The 18,206-nt window shown below is 59.1% G+C and overlaps 1 protein-coding gene and 1 long non-coding RNA gene across 3 annotated transcripts in view; both read left to right on the top strand.

Annotated features, from left to right (window-relative positions):
- The window catches only part of LOC121040130 (putative interleukin-17 receptor E-like), a 75,287-nt gene that overhangs the window by 44,672 nt on the left and 12,409 nt on the right, over nt 1-18,206 (top strand). Inside the window, exons 1-2 of one of the 2 annotated variants that reach the window (XM_040490506.1) lie at nt 6,962-7,168; nt 11,674-11,701. The exons of the other annotated variant lie outside the window; for it this stretch is intronic. Of the exons in view, the coding sequence (XP_040346440.1) occupies nt 7,022-7,168; nt 11,674-11,701 (175 nt within the window). The 5' untranslated portion in view covers nt 6,962-7,021. Of the gene's footprint in view, nt 1-6,961; nt 7,169-11,673; nt 11,702-18,206 lie in introns of those variants that run through there. 2 annotated transcript variants of the gene reach the window in all.
- On the top strand, nt 12,744-14,988 carry LOC121040133 (uncharacterized). The gene is made up of 2 exons (XR_005795130.1): nt 12,744-14,541; nt 14,636-14,988. It is a non-coding gene; the product is annotated as an uncharacterized LOC121040133 (long non-coding RNA).

The following is an 18,206-nucleotide window of genomic DNA, read 5'->3' on the forward strand; positions in this document are numbered from 1 at the left end:
TCTCTCTCTCTCTCTCTCTCTCTCTCTCTCTCTCTCTCTCTCTCTCAAAATAAACAAACGTTTTTTAAAAAGTTAAAGCAACAAACACTATCCCGTGAGTTTCTGGGGGTCAGGAATCCAAGGGGGGCCTAACTGTGTAGGGCTGGCCCCCCAGTCTCTCTCACGGGGTCAGATGCTGGCGGGGGCTGTATCCGCAGGCTTGACGGAGGCCGGGCCCACCTCCACTCACGCGGCTGGGGGCCTCAGCGCCTTGCCACGGGGCCTCCGAACACGGCGGCCAGCTTCCTCCAGAATGGGTAAGCCGGGAGTGCAGGCCTTAGGGAGTGCAAAGTGACGGCGTCCTGCTGGTCCGAGGGCACAGCGGGCAGGAACCTGGAGGCCGACAACTTCACTTACCTGCTTGGATTGTTTTTTTCTTTAACTGTTCCTTCTTCCAGTTTGGAGGTGATCGCTCTATTTCTGCTCCTTCAGGGGCTGCCTCGAATTACTAGTTACCAGAGTCTGAAGTTAAGAAAATCGTCGTCTACCCCCGCCCAGCCCAAACGGTGACCCTCCGGCCCGGCAGGTGCCACACCCCTGGTTTCTTGCAGCTGTCGTCTTGCAGCTTAATCCTGTCTTTATTTTAATCCCACTAGGTGTTGTTCTTATCACTGCTTACACCGTCTGGGTCTTTCTGTATCTACCCACGTACATTCCTCTCGCCCTTCATGCCTCCACGCGTCTCAGACTTTCAACATGGACTCTGCTCAAGTCAGCTCTAGAATGTCCCTCGGGCGGGGCCTGGGGGCGGCACGCGCACCCTCCTTTTGGGGCCGCAGAGGTCTTTCTGGCTGGCGCTCCAGAGACGGCTCCTCCTCTGCCGTGGGGTCCCCCCACCCTCGCTCGCTGCCCGGGCCTGGCGGCTGCCTTCCTCCCCAGGAGAGCCCTCTGTTCCGCCCGCCGCGTCCAGCTGTGCTGTCCTTTTTTATCCTCCTAACTGGGACTTCCTTAATCTGCATACTGGTGCCCTAATCAGTTACGGGAAACTCGAAGCCATTGCCTCCTTCCCTGGTGGCTCGATGGTGTTTGTGAAGCCCTGTGGCTCGCCGACCTCCAGACCTCCCGTCCCTCGCTTGTTTGGTCTCTGGAGCGGCCTCCCGACATGTCTCATCAGTGCCTGGTACTCTGTGATCCCACCCCAGAAATTCTAATTTTAGTTATCTTATAGCTTCACTTTTGAGAAGTTCTGCTTTCTGATAAAGCTATTTGGTCGTATTTGTGGCTCCTTTCCCTGCCGGTGAGCCCAGAACCCACCCAAAGGCACGTAGCTCGCAGTCTGTAGGCTGATGGCCCGTAATTCTCACACTTGAAGTTTGGGGTCAGGCTCTCATACACTTCCTGAGGCTCGCTCACATTTTATTACAAATGCCTCATTTTCTTAAAATAAATTACTTGTGGGGATTGGGGACTGGTGCCCCCGCTGCCCCCGGGAAGGCCGCTCGTTTTAAGTCCAAAGCCTGATGCTCTGGGACCCTCACCCCACCCTCACCCCAGCCCAGGGACAAGAAGTTGTCATGAAAATCTGTTCAGAGGCTAGCTCAGGGTCCGTTTCCTCTGGGATTTCCACGGCACTGCTCAGCACCACGTGGCACTCTCAAAGTCCCCGGGGCGCAGGGCAGGGCAGGGCGGGATATTTTCGTTCACCTTTGCACCTAGGGTGGGTGTCTCTCACCCCTTGGGCTCCTGGTGACCCTGGCTGGCAAAGCCCCAGAAGAAAGGCCCACCTGCCCGCAGCCTTGTTCAGATAATTCCTTGCTTTTTGCCAGTGTTTTGTTGCTTTTAAGAAAATGCTTTTCATATTTTATGCCCCGGGTCCGGTGGTTTCCACCGCAAGGGTGGTCTGGACCCCAGACCACCCGTTCCTGAGTGCACCCCCATCCAGCGCCCCCCACCTTCCCTCTCACACCCGCAAGATGCCTGAGGCGCGGCTGTCCTGACGCTTAGCCCTCCCCCCAGCCGGGCCCAGGGCTCAGGGTCAAGGCCTCTCCTTCCAAATCCCACTCCCTCCACCCACCTCTGGCTACCAGTCCCTGGCCCCGTCCTCCTTGGCTTGAAGCTGGCCTGGCCTCTGTCCCTTCTGGCCCCAGGGCGGGCTCTGTTTGGCCCTGGGGTGCGTTGGTGGGCAGAGCTGCTGTCCTTGGCCAGTGTGCCTGCCTGCACCCCCGCCTCTCACACCCTCGTGCCCCACGCAGGCCCTGGCGTGTCCTGTGGGACAGGCTTGTCCCAGCCCCTCAGGGTGGCATCGTGCCCGGGCTCTGGCTCAGTATCTGCTCGAGGCTCCAGGAAGCCCTCGGCTGCTTTGCATATGGGTTGGGTGGCCCTGCTCCCACCCACCCCGCCCAGACCCCCGGAGGAGTGACTCAGCACCGGCCATTGGCGGTGGGTGGCTCTGATAGGCGTGGCGTCCCGGCCCGTGGCACTCCTGGGCTGGGCGGCTGCTGGCTGGGGAGTGCCCTGGCCCCCAGGCCAGGAAAGCCTGGGGAGCCCTGCCCTGCCCCTGCACGCTTGCCAGCTGGGCTTCTGGGCCACGGGCAGCCCGAGGGCTGACTCAGGCCTCAGCACAGCGGGGGAGCGGAGGGAGCTTGGCCCAGGCCCACCCCACGCCCTAAAGAGGGCTGGCCAGACCCCTGGGGGTGACCTCGGATCAAAGGCTGGAGGCCAGGAGGACAAAGGCAGAGGGAGCCTGGCCAAGGTTGCAGCTTCTTGGAGACCTTGACCGCCCCCCCACGAAGGGCACACGATGTCACTTGCCTGCTGGCCTCCCCCATCCTGGGGTGTCAGAGTAGCTGTGTGGTTATCCCGAAGCAGCAGCTTCAGCACAGGGGGATGACCTCTCCAGACGGCCAGCCTGCCCACCCTCACCTGTCACGGACACTGCCGGGCCACCCGTCCGCAGCCCTGCTGGCCACAGCACCCTCACCCGACAAGGTCACCACCTCCTGGGCCAGCGCACTGGTGTCCGGGGTGCGGGGGCCAGCACAGAGACCAGCCTGCCTGTGAGGTGGACGGCTCCCCCGCGGGGCCAGTGCCCCCACCCCCAGGCAGCCAATGGGCAGAACAGCAGCACCGAGACCAGGCCTCATCTGTCAGCTCTGGCAACCCCCGGCCCCAACATCCCAGCCTCCCTTCGGAGCCCCTCCAGCCACTGGGCTGCCCGGGGCTCCGGGTCCTGACCCAGGACACTGGCAGTGGGCATGGGTGGCTGCCACCCGGCCCTCACCTCTTGACACCCAATTGCGTGCCCACAGCCCATCTTGGTCCAGACCCAGAGGGGACAGGGTCTGAGCTCAGACCTGCCAGGGCGAGTGGAGCTGGGTCCTTCTGGGCACAGCCTGTGCTGAGGAGGGCTGGGGGGACTAAGGAGGCTAGAGGACAAGCTGGAGACAGTGACCCCTCTTCAGGCACCAGTGGGAGAGTTCGGGGGAAGAGGGCCAGAGGTCTGGGGTTCCCGCGGCCCCCTCCATGCCCACATGGCCCGGGAACCTCCACCCTTCGCAAGCAGGCTCCTCCCTGGCCTCCTAAGCAAGGGCTGCGGGACATTCCGGGGGCACTAGGCAGGTGCTCCTGGGCCCTGCTCCAAGGGGGGACACCAAGGCTGGCTATGGGGAGCAGGGTCATGGGTGATAATGGGGCTGTGGGCTCCACAGACTTTAAATGTGCTCATGACCTCTACAGCAAGCCCTCTGCTTGCCTCCCTACAGGTGGAGGGCCAGGGCCGCTTAGCGGGCGCCTAGTCTACCTGGCTAGGACCACCCACCCCTCGGGAGGAGAGAACAGGCAGAGGGTTGTGAGGGCAGATAAGCAGGGCAAAGGGGACAATCCCCAGTCCCCACAGCCTTCACTCCAGGGATGCCCCTAGACACGGCCCCCTTGGCCTTGAGTGTAAGCCTGGGGTTTTCTGAAAGCCGGGGAGAGAAGGTTGGGGGTCTGTGTGGAAGTGGGTGGACTTGGGAGCCGCTGGGACTGGACTAGACCCTGGCCTTGCCCAGGGTGGCCATGAGGTAGGCGCGCCCTAGGGAGCAGCGTCAGCAACCAGCGAGTGTGGCCAGGGCGCTGGTCTTAGGGCAACAGGTCTCTGGGGCCAGCGGGCCTGCTCCGGGGCGGTGGGCGTGACTTCCCGGCCGTAGGGCCGGGGGCTCGGCGGGCGGGCGTGGCCGGCGGCGGGCGGGCGTGGCCGAGGCAGGTGGGCGCGGTCTCAGGGCCTCTCTCTCTCCCCCCAAGGGCTGCCCAGGGCCCTCCCAGCGCCCTGCCTAGTGTGCCGCGGCTCGGCTCGCTGCCGCCCGCCCGGCCCTGCAAGCGCTGCCGCTCCTTCTGCGCCGCGGTCCTGCAGGGCGCCTCCTTCGTGCCCTTGGGCGGCGGGCGGGGCGGCGGCGCGTCGACCCCGTGACGCCGAGGACCAGGACGCCGAGGACTGGGATGGGACAGACGCGCCCTGGCCCCGCGGCCCCTAGAGCGTGGCTGGTTTCTCTGGAAACCGACACATAGATGTGAGACCTTGTGTACGGAGCTATTTTAGCGAAATTGTGCGACTTTAGCATGGTATTTCTTACGGACCCCCACCCCATCGCGGCGCCTGCGCCCCACATCCATACACCCACGTACCCCTCCTCCGCCAGAGGAGGACGCCCCGCGCCGCCCTGGGCAGAGAACACAAACAGCCGCCTGGCGTCCCGGGCTCCTCCAAGGAGCCCCCTCCTCTGGAGCCCCTCCTTGCTGGAAGGCGCCCCCCCCCCGCCTCCCCTCCCCCCACCCCGTGTCCCAGCCGGAGGTCTCGGGGAAGGCATTATTTATTCACTCATTTATTCAACAAAAATCTCGCTGTGCTGGTCCAGGTTCTTTGCACCAACCTGGTGCCGAGTGAGGGGCGTGAAGGGGGTGCCCTCCCTGGGTCAGACCCCTCAGAGACAACCACAGTTGGACTTCTGGGCCATCTGGTCATCAGGGGGCCACTCTGGCTACAGAGGCTCCTAGGAGGGTGGGCCCCTGCATCCTCTCTGGGCCCAGGCTGGGTGTCTCAGCCCCCCCAAGCCTACATGGAACAGTAAGAACCAGGACCAGTACTTTGTGGACACGGAGAGAGTCCATAGCCTGCCCTTGCCCCCAAGACAGGAGCCCCGGCGGGGGAGGGGGGGGTGGAGGGAGGGAGTGGGGGCGGTGGGGGGTGGGCATCCCCAGCATGCTTCTCCACACCCCCACCCCCGACCACGATGGCATGTGGTCGGTTGGATCCGCCACCCACTTCTGGTCACCTGCATGCCTTTGGCACTGGGATGGCGCATTCGGGGTGCCACGTGGTCACCTAGCAAGTGGGCCCATCCTGGGGCAGCCACACACAGAGCAGGGACTTGGGGCCTGAGTGGCCGTATGGCCTCGCTCGAGGAAAGCCTGTGCCCTTGAAGTCATGTGGTACCCCAGTTCCCACTTGAGTCCACGCAGCATGAGCCCCTTGGGGAAGCACATTTTCTTCTGATTCAGCCCATCTGGCTGACCCAGAGGCCGAAGGTGCTGGAGGCGGGCTAGACCAGGGACAGTGGGAAGACCAATGCCTGGCCTTCCTCGGTGACCCCCAGACATGCCAGCCTGCTGCCACTCTGCTACTCAGCACAGTGGCTGGCGTCGGGCTCTCCCTCTCCTGGGCATCGCGGCCACAGGGGAGCACACGATAGGATAGGAGCCCCATCTCTGTTCGCTCTGCCTCGCCAGCAGCGTGCGGTGGGGTGCCCAGAGCCCAGCAGGGACCACAGAAGTCCCAACCCGTACATGCTATAAACCAGGTGGGGCAGAGTTGAGGCCCTGGCCCAGCATGGAGGGAGGCTGGGTTGTGGGAGACTGGGCCAGGGTCACGGGAGGGCAGGGACCACGGCCTTGGGCGATGTTCATGGGCAGGTGCTATCCTTGGGGCAGAGGCTCCTTCATCCTGGGTCACTTCATGGAGCACGTGGGCCAGTGCAGCTGCACCATCCCAGGGACCCACCCGTGCAGGGCGCCCAGCCTGGGGATGGTGCCACTCAGAGTCAGCTCCCCTACAAACCTGGGGTGCCCTGTTGGGGTTCCAGGCAGATCCCTAGCCGTCTATCACTTCACGTGCCCCCACTCGGAGCATGGTGCCCCCCCCCAACCCCAGGGCCGGAGACGCTCACACCTGCCCACCAGATGCAGGAAGGAGCCCAGACACGGAGTCTGGGCTTGCCCAGGCGGGGAGGAGACACAGGGGTCCCAGAGCCATGCCTCAGTTCTTTCCTTCCTGCTGCCCTGAACGGAGGCTGGAGCGGACTAGGTGCCGTGAGCTTCTGCCTGGAAACGTCCATACACAGAAGGATTCAGATGAGAAAAAAAGGCACAGGGTGATTCCTGAGCAGAAGCCAGGCCCCGGGTGTCGCCCTCTGGGGTGAGGGCTCGGCGGAGGGGGCAGCCTCTCACGTCTGAGGGGTGACGGGGACACCCTAGAAGTGGTGTGGGGTCCCAGGTCCCGCTCCAGGAGAGAGTTCTCCTGCACGGTTGGCTCTTGGCACCTGGGAAGACCCAGCCAAGCCTAACAACCGGGGCCATCGGCCCCCCATCCATCTCCCACCATCAAGATGAGTGCCTGAGAAATGGGGGTACACCCAGGAGCCACGGGGCACGGGGGACAGCTCCCCAACCCCATGGGCCCACGGCCAGCCCTGATCCAGAGACTAGCCCCGAGGGGCACCCAGTAACCTGAAACCCCAAAGACTCGAGGTTCCAGATGCCTCCTTTGGCACCCTAAAACTGCGTGGGCCTCTGGCCAGAGTCCGAAGGCCCCACAGCCCGAGCCAGGACCTGGCAGGAAGTTATGGGGCTGTGGTTTCAGCCAGCCCACTTGGGCTCCTTTCCACCAGGATGGGGAGTGTCTGCCCCAGGGAGCAAACTCACTCAAGACTCTCCCGTTTGTCTCTGGGGCTGGAGTGCAGGCTGCGCAGGCAAGCGGCAGCTTCACAGGACCTCCCGCAGGCTCGCCCCCATGCGCGCGCACACCGTGCTCCCTGGCAGCTGTCACTCGGGCCGGATGCCCGCTGGGCACGCTGTGGCGCTCCTGGCCCTGACCTGGAGCACTTACCGGAGCCTGGCCATCCCCCAGATTGCAGAATGTGGCCTCTCCTGTTCTCAGGTGAGCCCCGGCCCCCCCACCACCCCCATGCTGTGCAGGGTCAGGTGGCCTCCCCGGCTCTCCGGTGCGAGGGCGTCGGTTCCTCCACAGGGGGCACCGGCCGGGCACCCCCACACGAACACGGGCGGCAGGCAAGGGGCGCGGGAGGCCCTGGGCGATGAGGAGGCCGAGGGGGGCCTGGGAGCCCCTGCGGGGTGCCGGGCCCAGCCTGCAGCGCTGCCCTAGGAGATGTTTGCTGAGAGCCCCGGGGTGGGGGCAGGCTGGTGTACCTGCGAGCCGTCCCTCTGCCAGGAGCCTCCCGTGGCTTCGGCAAAGCATGTTTCGGCATCCACGGTGCGGGGCTTGCGTGCACAGCCCGCTCCGGGAAGGCTGCGGGAGTGTGCCCCCCTGGACCGGAGGGAGCCGCGGATGCAGCTCAGGAAGGGTGGCGGCGGTGGCGGCCCGGGACTTTCGCACGGGCCAGCTGACTCAGCCTTACCTGAGGGAGGCGTTCAGCAGCACCGTGTCCCAGGCGGTGCCCCCGGCGCCCACAACTGGTCTCGGCGCGGTGGGGACGCAGCCTGGAAGGTGTCATGGGAACAGTGGGCGATGCAGCAGGGACATGCGCACAGAAAGGACGTGAACATGGGGCGGAGGGAAGTCTGAGGGCCCACTGCGTGCCCTGTGACCTCGGGGATTTGTGTTCTAACTGGTACAGCGCACAACAAAAGATGTCGGTGGTGGTGACTGTGAAGGGGACTGGGGTGGCCTCCAGGGGCGGTGCCCAGGCCACCCTGGAGGCACTTGAGGACGAGTTCCCTCTTCTGGGAGGAACAGCAGCCTCACAAGCCCTGGGAGTGTATCCAGCAGAGGGTCCGGGGAGCTCAGCGAGGGGCTTGTGGGGGGGCGGAGCAGGGGGCCAGGCAGGGGCACCGGGCTCAGATCCGAGGTGCAGGGACCCGTGAGTGCCCAGGACAGTCTCCCTCTGGCTGCTGGTGGGACCGGTGGGTGCAGAGGAGACATCTGGGTCCGGGCCCGTCCGCGCGCGGCAATGGTGGTCTGGGCCCCACCCACAGGGAGCTGGCTTGGCGGGGGGAGGATCCCGGGCACAAGGCGACATCAAAGTGGACCCTAGAACCCGACTTCAGTTTCTTGGCTGCTGGAGATGCTTCCTGAAGTGGGAGGCCCGGGGGAGGGGGGCAGGTTTCGGGGAAGGAACCTTGGTTTTGCAAGGTGGGGTTTGAGAAGCCCATCAGACATGGAGAGCTGAGGGTGAGGGCAGCTGGGTGTGAGTGGAGGCCGCGCTGGGCCCCAGCCGAGGTCCCACATGGGGACAGGACGGGGTAGGACTTAGCCCCTTCGACCCAGCGGCTATGAGGAGGAGAAAAAATCCTGGAGAAAAAGGGAGGAGGGGTAAGGGGAGAGCGGGGGCCCGGAGGGGGCAGGGTACGCAGCGCGGGGAAAGGGGGTCACTGCGCACTCAGCCAGGCCCCCGCGGCCACCTCGGTGCCGGGCTGGGGGCGGGGTTGGGGGAAGAGAGGGTGAGGGGGCAGCTGAGCGGTGGGGGAGGGGCCTGCAGCGGGCTCAGAGGAGGGGTTTGCTCGGGAAGGGAGGCGAGCAAGGAGAGGGGGGCAGCCTCTGGCGACCCCCCGCGCCTGCGCCCAGACCCTTCCAGCCCACAAGTTCCCACGGGAAGACTGTTCCGGGGCCTCGGGAAGCGTTCCGTGAAAACCGTCCTTGCTGAGCTGACTTCGGGAGCTGGGGGGACAGAAGCAGAGGACCCCAGAGCCAGCGATGCCCGCGGCGCGGGGCAGGGGCCTCGGTGCTGAATGCGCCCTGGTGCTTGGGGTCACGGCACCGTGGGCTGCGCAGAGCAGACCCGCCGGGGCCGGTGGAACCCAGGACAAGGTCCTGTCCTCCGGCTGGAGCTCGGGGCCGGTGGGGGCAGCTTGGGGGGAGGGGAGAGACGCAGATCCCGCCCCAAAGACACGCTCCTGGAGGGAGGGTCCCTGCGTACAGACAGCCCCCAGCCTGGCCCGGGAAGCCCCGAGAAATCCGACGGAAAACCCCCGGGGAGGTGGGGGCGCGGCTACTTCTCTGTCCCCACCCCACCCACGGCAGGGCCCTGGGGCTCTCAGCCAGCCCCCCCACCCCCACGCCCCACTCCCTGCCCCACTGGAGTTCCTGGTACACCAGCGACCCTGGGCCGCATTGCCCACAGGTGCTTTTCTGGCCTGACCTTTGTCCCTGCATCCCTCTTTCTGTGTCCCAGAGGGGAGAGGGTCTGGGCGCTGAAGGGCAGACGGCAGACCGCAGCCACCAGTGGGGGTGGGGATGGGGGGGATGTTGCTTAAGACACAGGGCAAACAGGCAGTCCCCAGAGGGCAGGAGGTGCCCAATGGCCAGGACACAGGCATTCCACCCCTGGGGAAACACCCGGGCCCCTCTCCCTCTTGGAGCTCCGGGGTGGGGGTGGGGGGTGGTTTTAGGCTCAGGTCACAGGTAAGACGGTGCATGCCAAGGAGAGATTCCCAGCATCTGAGGCTGAGGCAGGCAGCGAGGGAGGCCAAGGGCCCAAGCCACTGCCCCTCCCTCATCCCCCCGGGGCCGCAGATGGGGCCCTGCTCCTGCTCCCCCTTGTCCCACCTCCAGGGCCTGCTGGACTGGGCTGCCCACTCCTACCCTCCCACCCCTGGGCTGCCGTGCCCCGGGGACCACTCCGTCCCATTCTGGAGAGGGCACCCCGGTTGGCTCAGCCCTTCCATCTGAGCAGAGCTCTCTTGCCACCCCCTGGGTCAGTGCCCTTGGGGTCCGGCCGTCGGGGTTCTGCTCCTCACCAGGGGGCCATGGGCAGGGCTGCCGGGGTCAAGGCATCCAGTCCGGTCTGCTCCTCTGACCTTGGCAGGTTTTGGGGGAACTGGAGATTGGGGGGGGGGGGACACATCAGCAGCCTCCAGGGAGATAACGGTGGCCAGAAAATGGGGGTGGTGACAGCGGGGTGAAGAAGGGCAGGGAAGGCCGAGTACAGCATCACACAGAAAACAGGTGTTGGTGGAAAACGAGTTGAGCTGACTCCCTGGCTTTTACAAATGCACCATCGTGACGTGGGATATTGATATCAGGGGCAAACTGTTGGGGCCACCTTCGCAGCTTTTCTGTACATCTAGCACTGTCCCAAACTAGAAAGTGTATTTGGACCGGGGGTGGAGCAGGCGATGCGGCCACCAGTAGCCACGTCTCCACGGATCCAAGGGGCAGGAGTGGGCCCGGCTTGTAGTCTCCATTTCCCCACCTGTGCTACCAGAGGCAAGTGCCGGGGCTCCGTTCTGAGCCCCCCAGCTGTCCGTGCTTCCTGGGTCCGCGGAAGGTCAGCTCTCCCGGAAGGGAACAGAGGGCCGCCGCTCCTCGCTGCCACGTGTGGGGCCGTGGGGCACAGGCCCGGCGCAGCGCGGTGCCCCGGGGCCCCAGCCACCCCGCCGCACCCTGCCGGCACTCTCCCCAACTCCGCCCTGGGGCATCACGGCCCACCCGTCACAGTGAGGTCCGCAGCCTGGACGTCCAGCCGCCTCCCCCCGGTGCCCAGTTCAGACGCCCCCCGTCCACGGGCCCCTCCGTCAGGCGGCGGTCTGGTGGGGGTAGGAGCCGCGGAGGGGGGAGGCCAGCCTGGACAGGGAGTGTTCACGTGCTCTCAGCGGCCCTTGCTCCACGTATTCCCGTGGCCCACAAGGCCCTGAGCACGCCTGCAGATTTCCTGATTCCTCTGGGGTCCCCCACACCCTTCCTCAACGTCTAACCTAAAGTGTAGTTTGCCGATGTCTCACAGTCTGGGTTGTGGCCCCGGCCTCAGAATGAAGGCTCCTCGAAGGCAGCGTGCTTCCCCATTTTCTTTCATTCACGAACCCCAGCACCTAATCAGTGCCTAGGAGGTACTCAACCAAGGTTCGCCTCAAGAATGAACTGGGGGGTAGGGGTGCCTGGGTGGCTCCGTCGGTTGAGCGTCTGACTTCAGCCCAGGTCATGATCTCACAGCTTGTGAGTTCGAGCCCCATGTCGAGCCCCATGTCAGGCTCTGCATCGGGCTCTGCGCTGACAGCTGGGAGCCTGGAGCCTGCTTCGGATTCTGTGTCTCCCTCCCTCTCTGCCCCTCCCCCACTTGCATTCGGTCTCTGTCTCTCTCAAAAATAAACATTAAAATTTTTAATAATAAAAAAAGAACGAACTGGGGAGGGGGCGCTGGGATGCTTCCGGCACCGGGCACCAGCAGCGGAAGTTGGGAAGTAGTTGGCTCGGGGCCGGTCTATCAGGTCCGGGTCCCACAGTTTACTGACTGACCACTGAATGCAAGACCTTGGGCTGGGCTTTTGCGGACGGAGCCAGCACACGAGGACACGGAGGAGGAATGGGGGACTGTGGCACCCCCAGGCCCCTGCAGAGAGTGAGGGGCCGGGTGACTCTCCTGGCCCTTCGGGGCTGGGTTCAGGGGGCGGGCCGGGCTGACCTGTCACCCTCTCTCGTTCTGTCCTCAGGGCTTCGCCTGCAAGAACCGAGTGAACCGTGAGTACATCTCAGGCAGAGGGGGACTGGCTGCCTTTCCAGCCCTCATCCACCCAGGTCACCAGGGTCCCCTGTCCCCTCCCAGGGGCCAGAGCAGGGAGGCCTTCCTGCTCTGCACGGGCCTTCCCTGCCTGCCTCACAGGACAGAGCGTCCCCCGGATGTCCCTGCCCACCACCTGGCGCACATGGGCAAGGCCCCCAGCTCACAACAACGGTGTGCCTGGAGACACAAGTCGCCCCTTCCTACTTCGTTGGACGAGGCCACTTTCCAAAGGGGCCACGCAAGTTGCCACCCCAGCAGGAGTATCTGGAAACCTCCATTTCCTCTTGTCAACTTTTCCAGTTTTGTCCAATGCAAAATGGCCCCCATTGAAATATAGCTTCGTTGTCAGTCACGGCCTTGGCCCATGGGTGTGGTCCGGCGTGTCCCTGGGGTGCCCCTCCCACCAGAGCGCGCCCCGTTTCCCGTTGACCCGTAAGGCCGCGGACGAGTTTTCCAGTTTGACGCGGTCTCATTTACCAGTCTCCTCTTAATGGGTTTTGTGGATCTGGGGGGATCTTTCAAGAAATTCTTCCCGGTCCTGAGGTGGTGACACCGTCTCCCTGTTTCCTGCTTTGCTGTGTTTCTAAAGGTTTTCAAGTGTCGTTTTCCTTTAGCTCTTTAACTCCCTGGGGTCAGTTTGCCGTCGGGGCTCCATCAGCGGCCCGACCGCTTACCGCTCAGGTTGTGCGCTTGCTGCGCCCACGCGGGTCCGCTTTTCCAGCGCGGGGAGGGGGTGGCTGCCTCTGATCCCAGCTGGTTCCCGACGGAGCGAGTCTCTCTCGTTCCTTCCTTTCCTCACCTGTGCCGAGTCTCTCTCGTTCCTTCCTTTCCTCACCTGTGCCGCGAGATGCGGTGGCGGTGCGCGCCCGCGTCCCTGAACCCGCAGGTGCAAACTGGACGGTGGGGGTGACACGGAGGCGTGGCCCCGGGTGAGCTGGCTTACCTGCGGCTGCGCCCCCGATGGCGGGGGGCGGGGGGGGGGGGACGGGGGCACAAAGCCCAGGGCTTTGGGCTGGGCTTTTGCGGAGCCAGCACACGTGGACACGGACGAGGAATGGGGGACTGTGGCATCCCCAGGCACAAGGCCTCCCAGCCATTGATGACCCCCCGCGGGAAGGCGCACCTGCCCCCTACCCCGGCCCCTAGACCCGCGGCGGGAGCGGGAAGGCGCACCTGTTTCCCCCCCCCCCCCCCCCCCCGGGCGGGGGCGGGGGGGGGGGGGGCCCCCCCCCCCCCCCCCCGGTGCCAGGACCCCTCGTGAGACGGCCCCACACCGGGGAGCTTGAGGTGCCCTCGAGGCCGAACAGAGAACAGAGCGAGGACCGCAGAGGATGTGGACGGGGCGGGGGGAAACCGTCACCCCGCTTCCAAACGCTGCACCAACAAGACAGGAGAGGGCGCTCTGTGGCCGGAGCTGCGCCTCCTGTGGGAAACTCAGGAAAACTGGTGTCAGGGACAGAGGCCAGACCCCTCACGGTGACATAAAAGGGTACAAAGAATATAACAACGTCCCAACGGACAATGGAGGTGCCCCAGAAAGGCACGCAAACTGTAAACTTTTATTTCAAAGTTAGAAATTCTCGGAAGCGAGGTGACCGCACACAGAATGAGAAAGGAAAAATAATTTTAGAAATGAAGACTTACAGTAGAAGAACCTGCGTGAACAGACCCGATATTAAACACCCAGAAGGGATACAAGGTGAAAAGGGGAAATTTACAAAAATGAACTGAAAAAGAGGTTAAAATGATGTGTGAATAGATGGTATGTGTCGTAGGTTGGCAGAGAATGTCCAAAATGCGGCTGATGTGCATTTCTTCCTTCTGAAGAAGCAAACCAAGGCCACAGAACAGATACTAAGAACTACACTTCCCGGAAGATTTCAAAAAGTTTTTTTCTTGAAACTAGCTATTGAAAAGGCAAACCATGAACCCAAGAATATGGATTCTGAATATCTAACACCAAAACACATTCTAGTAAGATTACTGGATCATAAAAAGAAAGAAATCTTTTGAGCAGGTAGGCAAAAAGAGCAGACAACTTACAGTGGAAAGAAAAGTATATTAGATCAGACTTTTCAACATTTTCCACCAGAAGGACAGTCAAACTGTAACGCACGGTGCAGTGAATATTACCACAATGTTGTATTCCAATCATCAGACTTGCTAAGGGACTGGATCTTAATGATCCCAAACTCAAAAAAGCGAGGATAATTACGTGACCCGGTAGAGGTGCGGTGGACACATCAGCCATACTGTAATGTATAAATGTGTCAGATCAACGGGTTGTGTATCTTAAACTTACACAATGTTGTGCGTCAAGTATATTTCAATAAAACAGCCAACGTTCATGTACAGCACAACAAGCAGAGACACCCGGAATATTTCCCCCAGGGGCCCCTATGAGGCACCTGCTAGGAATCTGTTCCCATGAGGAACAGCCAAGCTGCCTGATGAGACGAACGTGGGAATTAGGTGTGTAAATTACATACGCGGCTATTTGCGAGACTGAGACTGTCTGTCACAAGACAGACAGTGTGGAATGTCACGGCTTTATGTTATGATGTAGGTAGGGAACAACCATGAAAAGTGGGGAAAGATGAGAAAAGTATATGCCAAGACATGTTTTTACCGTTTCTCATCATCCTGACTGTTGGTGCCGTGACTAAGACTTGCGCCTGTAATGTTGTTTGCATACAGCCAACGACAGTTAGGACGGGTGTGCCTTGTATTATCTCGTGTCCCTGAGCATCCACATTTCAGCATGGAAGAAAGGAGAGGCAGATGTCATATAGAAAAGGTGAAGTAAAACCTTTACTCTGAATTGGTGACATAAGTATGACCTCGTGAGTCATACTTACATTTATATAAATATATTGCCACTCTTTCCACAGAAAAATTCTAGAACCAGTGACCAACGCATAGCCATGAGCCTCCCTAGTGCCCAGACTGTGGTCTTAAAATCCCATTTCCCACCGGAAGGAACCAGGCGGGGCTTCTGAGGGAAGGGGCTGATTCCCTGCCTGGGGCAGAACGGAAGAACCCGGGACATCTCGTCATGCCAGAGAGCAAGGAAGCTGTCAGAGACTGTGGTGCTTGTCAAAGGTACTTGGGAGACATCCTGAAGACCCTATTGGCCAAGTGGATATTATTTGAGCTTTAAAAAAAGAACAAGAATTGCAATAAATTGCAACCCATGTGTAAACCCATGTATTCATAATGATAACGTTCAAAAAAAAAAAAAAAAGAACTCTTCATCCTCTCTGGAGGACAGGGAATCAATTCATCATCTTGAAAACTGGAGAAAAAAAGGAAAGAATCAAGCCTTGATTCTGCCTTGTGTGAATGCCACCTTGGAGTAAGTAGGTATTCCAGCTCATAAGTGGAAACAAAACCGTAGAATTCGATCACCATTTTGCATCTCCCGGTGACAGAAGTGCTGGTGACAGCTAGCGCTGTCACAACGTCACATGTGGCCGAGGTCCAGAAACAGCATGCCTCCTTGTGATGGCATTCAACACCAGCTCTAGCCTGCTAAAGATCTAGACCCTGAGAGCAACCAGACCTCTGGGTCCTGCTGCTGATTTGCCAGGAATACAAGGGCCTCAAGACGGGTGCTGGGCTGCACCCCTGAGGGCGCCTGGCCGGGAGGCTGATTCGGCAAAGAGGAGGAGACATGTAGACAGACTGGATAAGCCAAGTTTGACAAATGGACAAGCCTCAGGTGTAGTGTGTGAAGAGTGTGATCAAACCATAAAGAAATGCAAAATCGTTACTACGGAAGTCAGCGTGCTGGTTCTCTAGTGAATGACAGGGTTCGATTGGCTGGGGACTGGCTGTCTGGTGATGATCAGGCCATCTGCTCTGTAATAATTCACAAAGCTGTTTTTTGGGGTGAGCTTTTCGGTATCTAAATTTCATTTTTACATTAAAAAGCTTTAAAAAAAAAGGGTCCTAACATTTTATACGCTCTCACTCCTCCAATATGAATGTTTGATTATTTGTCAAATTTACTGAAAATATCAGTAGGTATTTTCCAATGTGTGTATTTTTTAATATTACCAAACAATTAACTCAGTTCCATGTTACCTGGACCATCAGTTTAGCCTCAGAGCCCCCAGGTTAGAGGGGCTTACCTCATTAACATAAACTCAGGTGTGGTTGAAAGTGGTTTGTTATAAAGGACCAAAGACACCTTCCAGGCTCTTATCTCTTGGGAAATTCCTAGGGTTTTAGGATCTCTGCACCAGATAATGGGCACAGACCAATATATATTTATTATTAGTTACAACGTTACACATTTTGATAGGATTGCATTGAATTTATTACTTAATTTGACACAGAAATGACATCAGAGTTGAGTCTTCCAACCATGAACATGGTATGCCTTTCCATTTATTTACGTCTTCCTCAAAACATTTATTTATGGTCTTTAGAGGCAGAAGGATACTGTAAACGGTTTCCTTATTTTATTGTATTTTCAGGTTGGTTTTGCTTGTGTAGAGCAATGCTGTTTTTGTATATTGATCTTGTGTCCAACACATTTGTTAAAAACTCTTTGTTATTTCAGGGATGCCTGGGTGGCTCAGTTGGGTAAGCGCCCGACTCTAGATTTCACTCAGGTCATGATCTCACAGTTCATGAATTCGACCCCCACGTTGGGCTCAGTGCTGGCAGCATGGAGCCTGCTTAGGATTCTCCTCTCTTCCCTCTCTCTGACCCTCCCCAGCTCCCTCTCTCTCTCTCTCTCTGTCTCAAAAAACAAAACAAAACAAAACAAAACAAAACAAAACACCTCTGTTATTTCTAATAAATTTCCTGTTGAGTCTCTTAATTTTTATGTATAAGTAATTGCATATTCTACAAATGATGACAGTTTATAAATGTATGATTTTTGTTTGTTTCTGGTGTTATGGCCCTGGTTCCAATCACCAAGACAATGTTAAATGGGGAACCCTTGTCTTAGTTCTGATATTTATGGCAACGACTCCCAAGGCTTACCGTCAAATATTAGGTGTACGAGGCCTTTGAAGTAGACGGCCTTGATCTAGACAAGGAGGTGCCTTTTCCTAGTTTTTTAAACATTCTTTTTAAACTTTGTGCATCTGTGAAGATAATCATATAGTTTTCCTCCTTTAATCTTTTAATGAGGTGAATTGTCCTGATAGATTTCCTCATGTTGACCACACTTACAGTCCTGAAACAAATCCTATCTGGTCATGTCTACTAAATTATTAAGTCAAGTCGCTAAACTTTTATTTAGGATTTGCAACCATGTTCATAAGAGAGACTTTTACTTTATTGTGTGAGCCTTTTCAGAGCTAGTTGTGACCTCTGTCCTGCCCCTTCCCTCCCCTTCTGGGACGCCCTCAGACTCATCTTGGCCATTTTACTTCTTTCTCCACATTTCTTCATGTGTCTGCTGTGCCCCCCCCCCCCCACGCCACACCCCCACCTTTTTTCTCTCTGCCGCCCTCTGGATCATTTGCTGTGATCATTCACTTGTCTAAGTCTCTGTTTGCTGAGGTCCAGTCCGCTCTTAAAATCGTTTGTTGCATTTTTAATTTCTATTTCTGTGGGCTTCATTTCTAGAAATTCTGTTTGTTTCTTTGGAATGTGCTTGGTCCCTCTTTGTAGTTTTCTCCACCGCACGTTTTTTCAAGCTTGTCTCAGCATGGTTGGTCTGTAGCTCACATCCGAGGTACCTGTCACCGGAAGGCTCTGGGGGTTGTCCAATGCCTGTTTCTGCTGGTTCTCCCTCTTGGCACTTTGTTTTCTGGCCTATTTATCTTTAAATATGTCTGCTCGCGCCTGGGTGGCTCAGTCAGTTAAGCATCCAACACTTGATTTTGGCTCAGGTCATGATCTCATGGTTCATGAGTTCAAGCCCCCGTGTGGGGCTCTGTGCTGACAGGGAGGAGCCTGCTTGGGGTTCTCTCTCTCTCTGCCCCTCCCCCACGTGTGCTCACTGCCTCTAGGGCTCTCGCTCTCTCTCTCTCTCTCTCTCTCAAGGTAAATAAACTTAGAAAATAATTTGTGTGCTCAATGCCCTTGAGAAATGATTCTTGGCATTCTCCAAGGCCTAGGATGAAGGGGCTTCTCCAGACCAGATTCACGTCTGTTTCTGAGCGGTACCCAGGGGTAGTGCCTGACTGTCAGGGCCATCGGGACCATTTTGAATTGAAAAACAGGTTGAGGTCTCTCGGACCTTCCTAGAGATGCAAACCAGGGCTGGGAACCAGCACCCTAACCCACCAGAGGTTGCGGGAAGCTCTCTCTTCCTCCCTGCCTGCTCAGACCAGCCACCGCTGCACGGGGCCAAGGGTTGGGGTGCCCTCCCGGCTCCCCCCACCCAGGGCGACACGGGGGCAGCTCTGTGATGCCCTCAGCAGACGTGGCTTCCTGTGCACTGCATCCCTCTGCCCTTTCTCAGGCTGTGGCCTGAGGATCCTGATTCTTTCATCA

Source organism: Herpailurus yagouaroundi, unplaced genomic scaffold (genome assembly GCF_014898765.1).
Source record: "Herpailurus yagouaroundi ecotype Mexico unplaced genomic scaffold, PumYag 182, whole genome shotgun sequence".
Classification (NCBI taxonomy): Eukaryota; Metazoa; Chordata; class Mammalia; order Carnivora; family Felidae; genus Herpailurus; species Herpailurus yagouaroundi.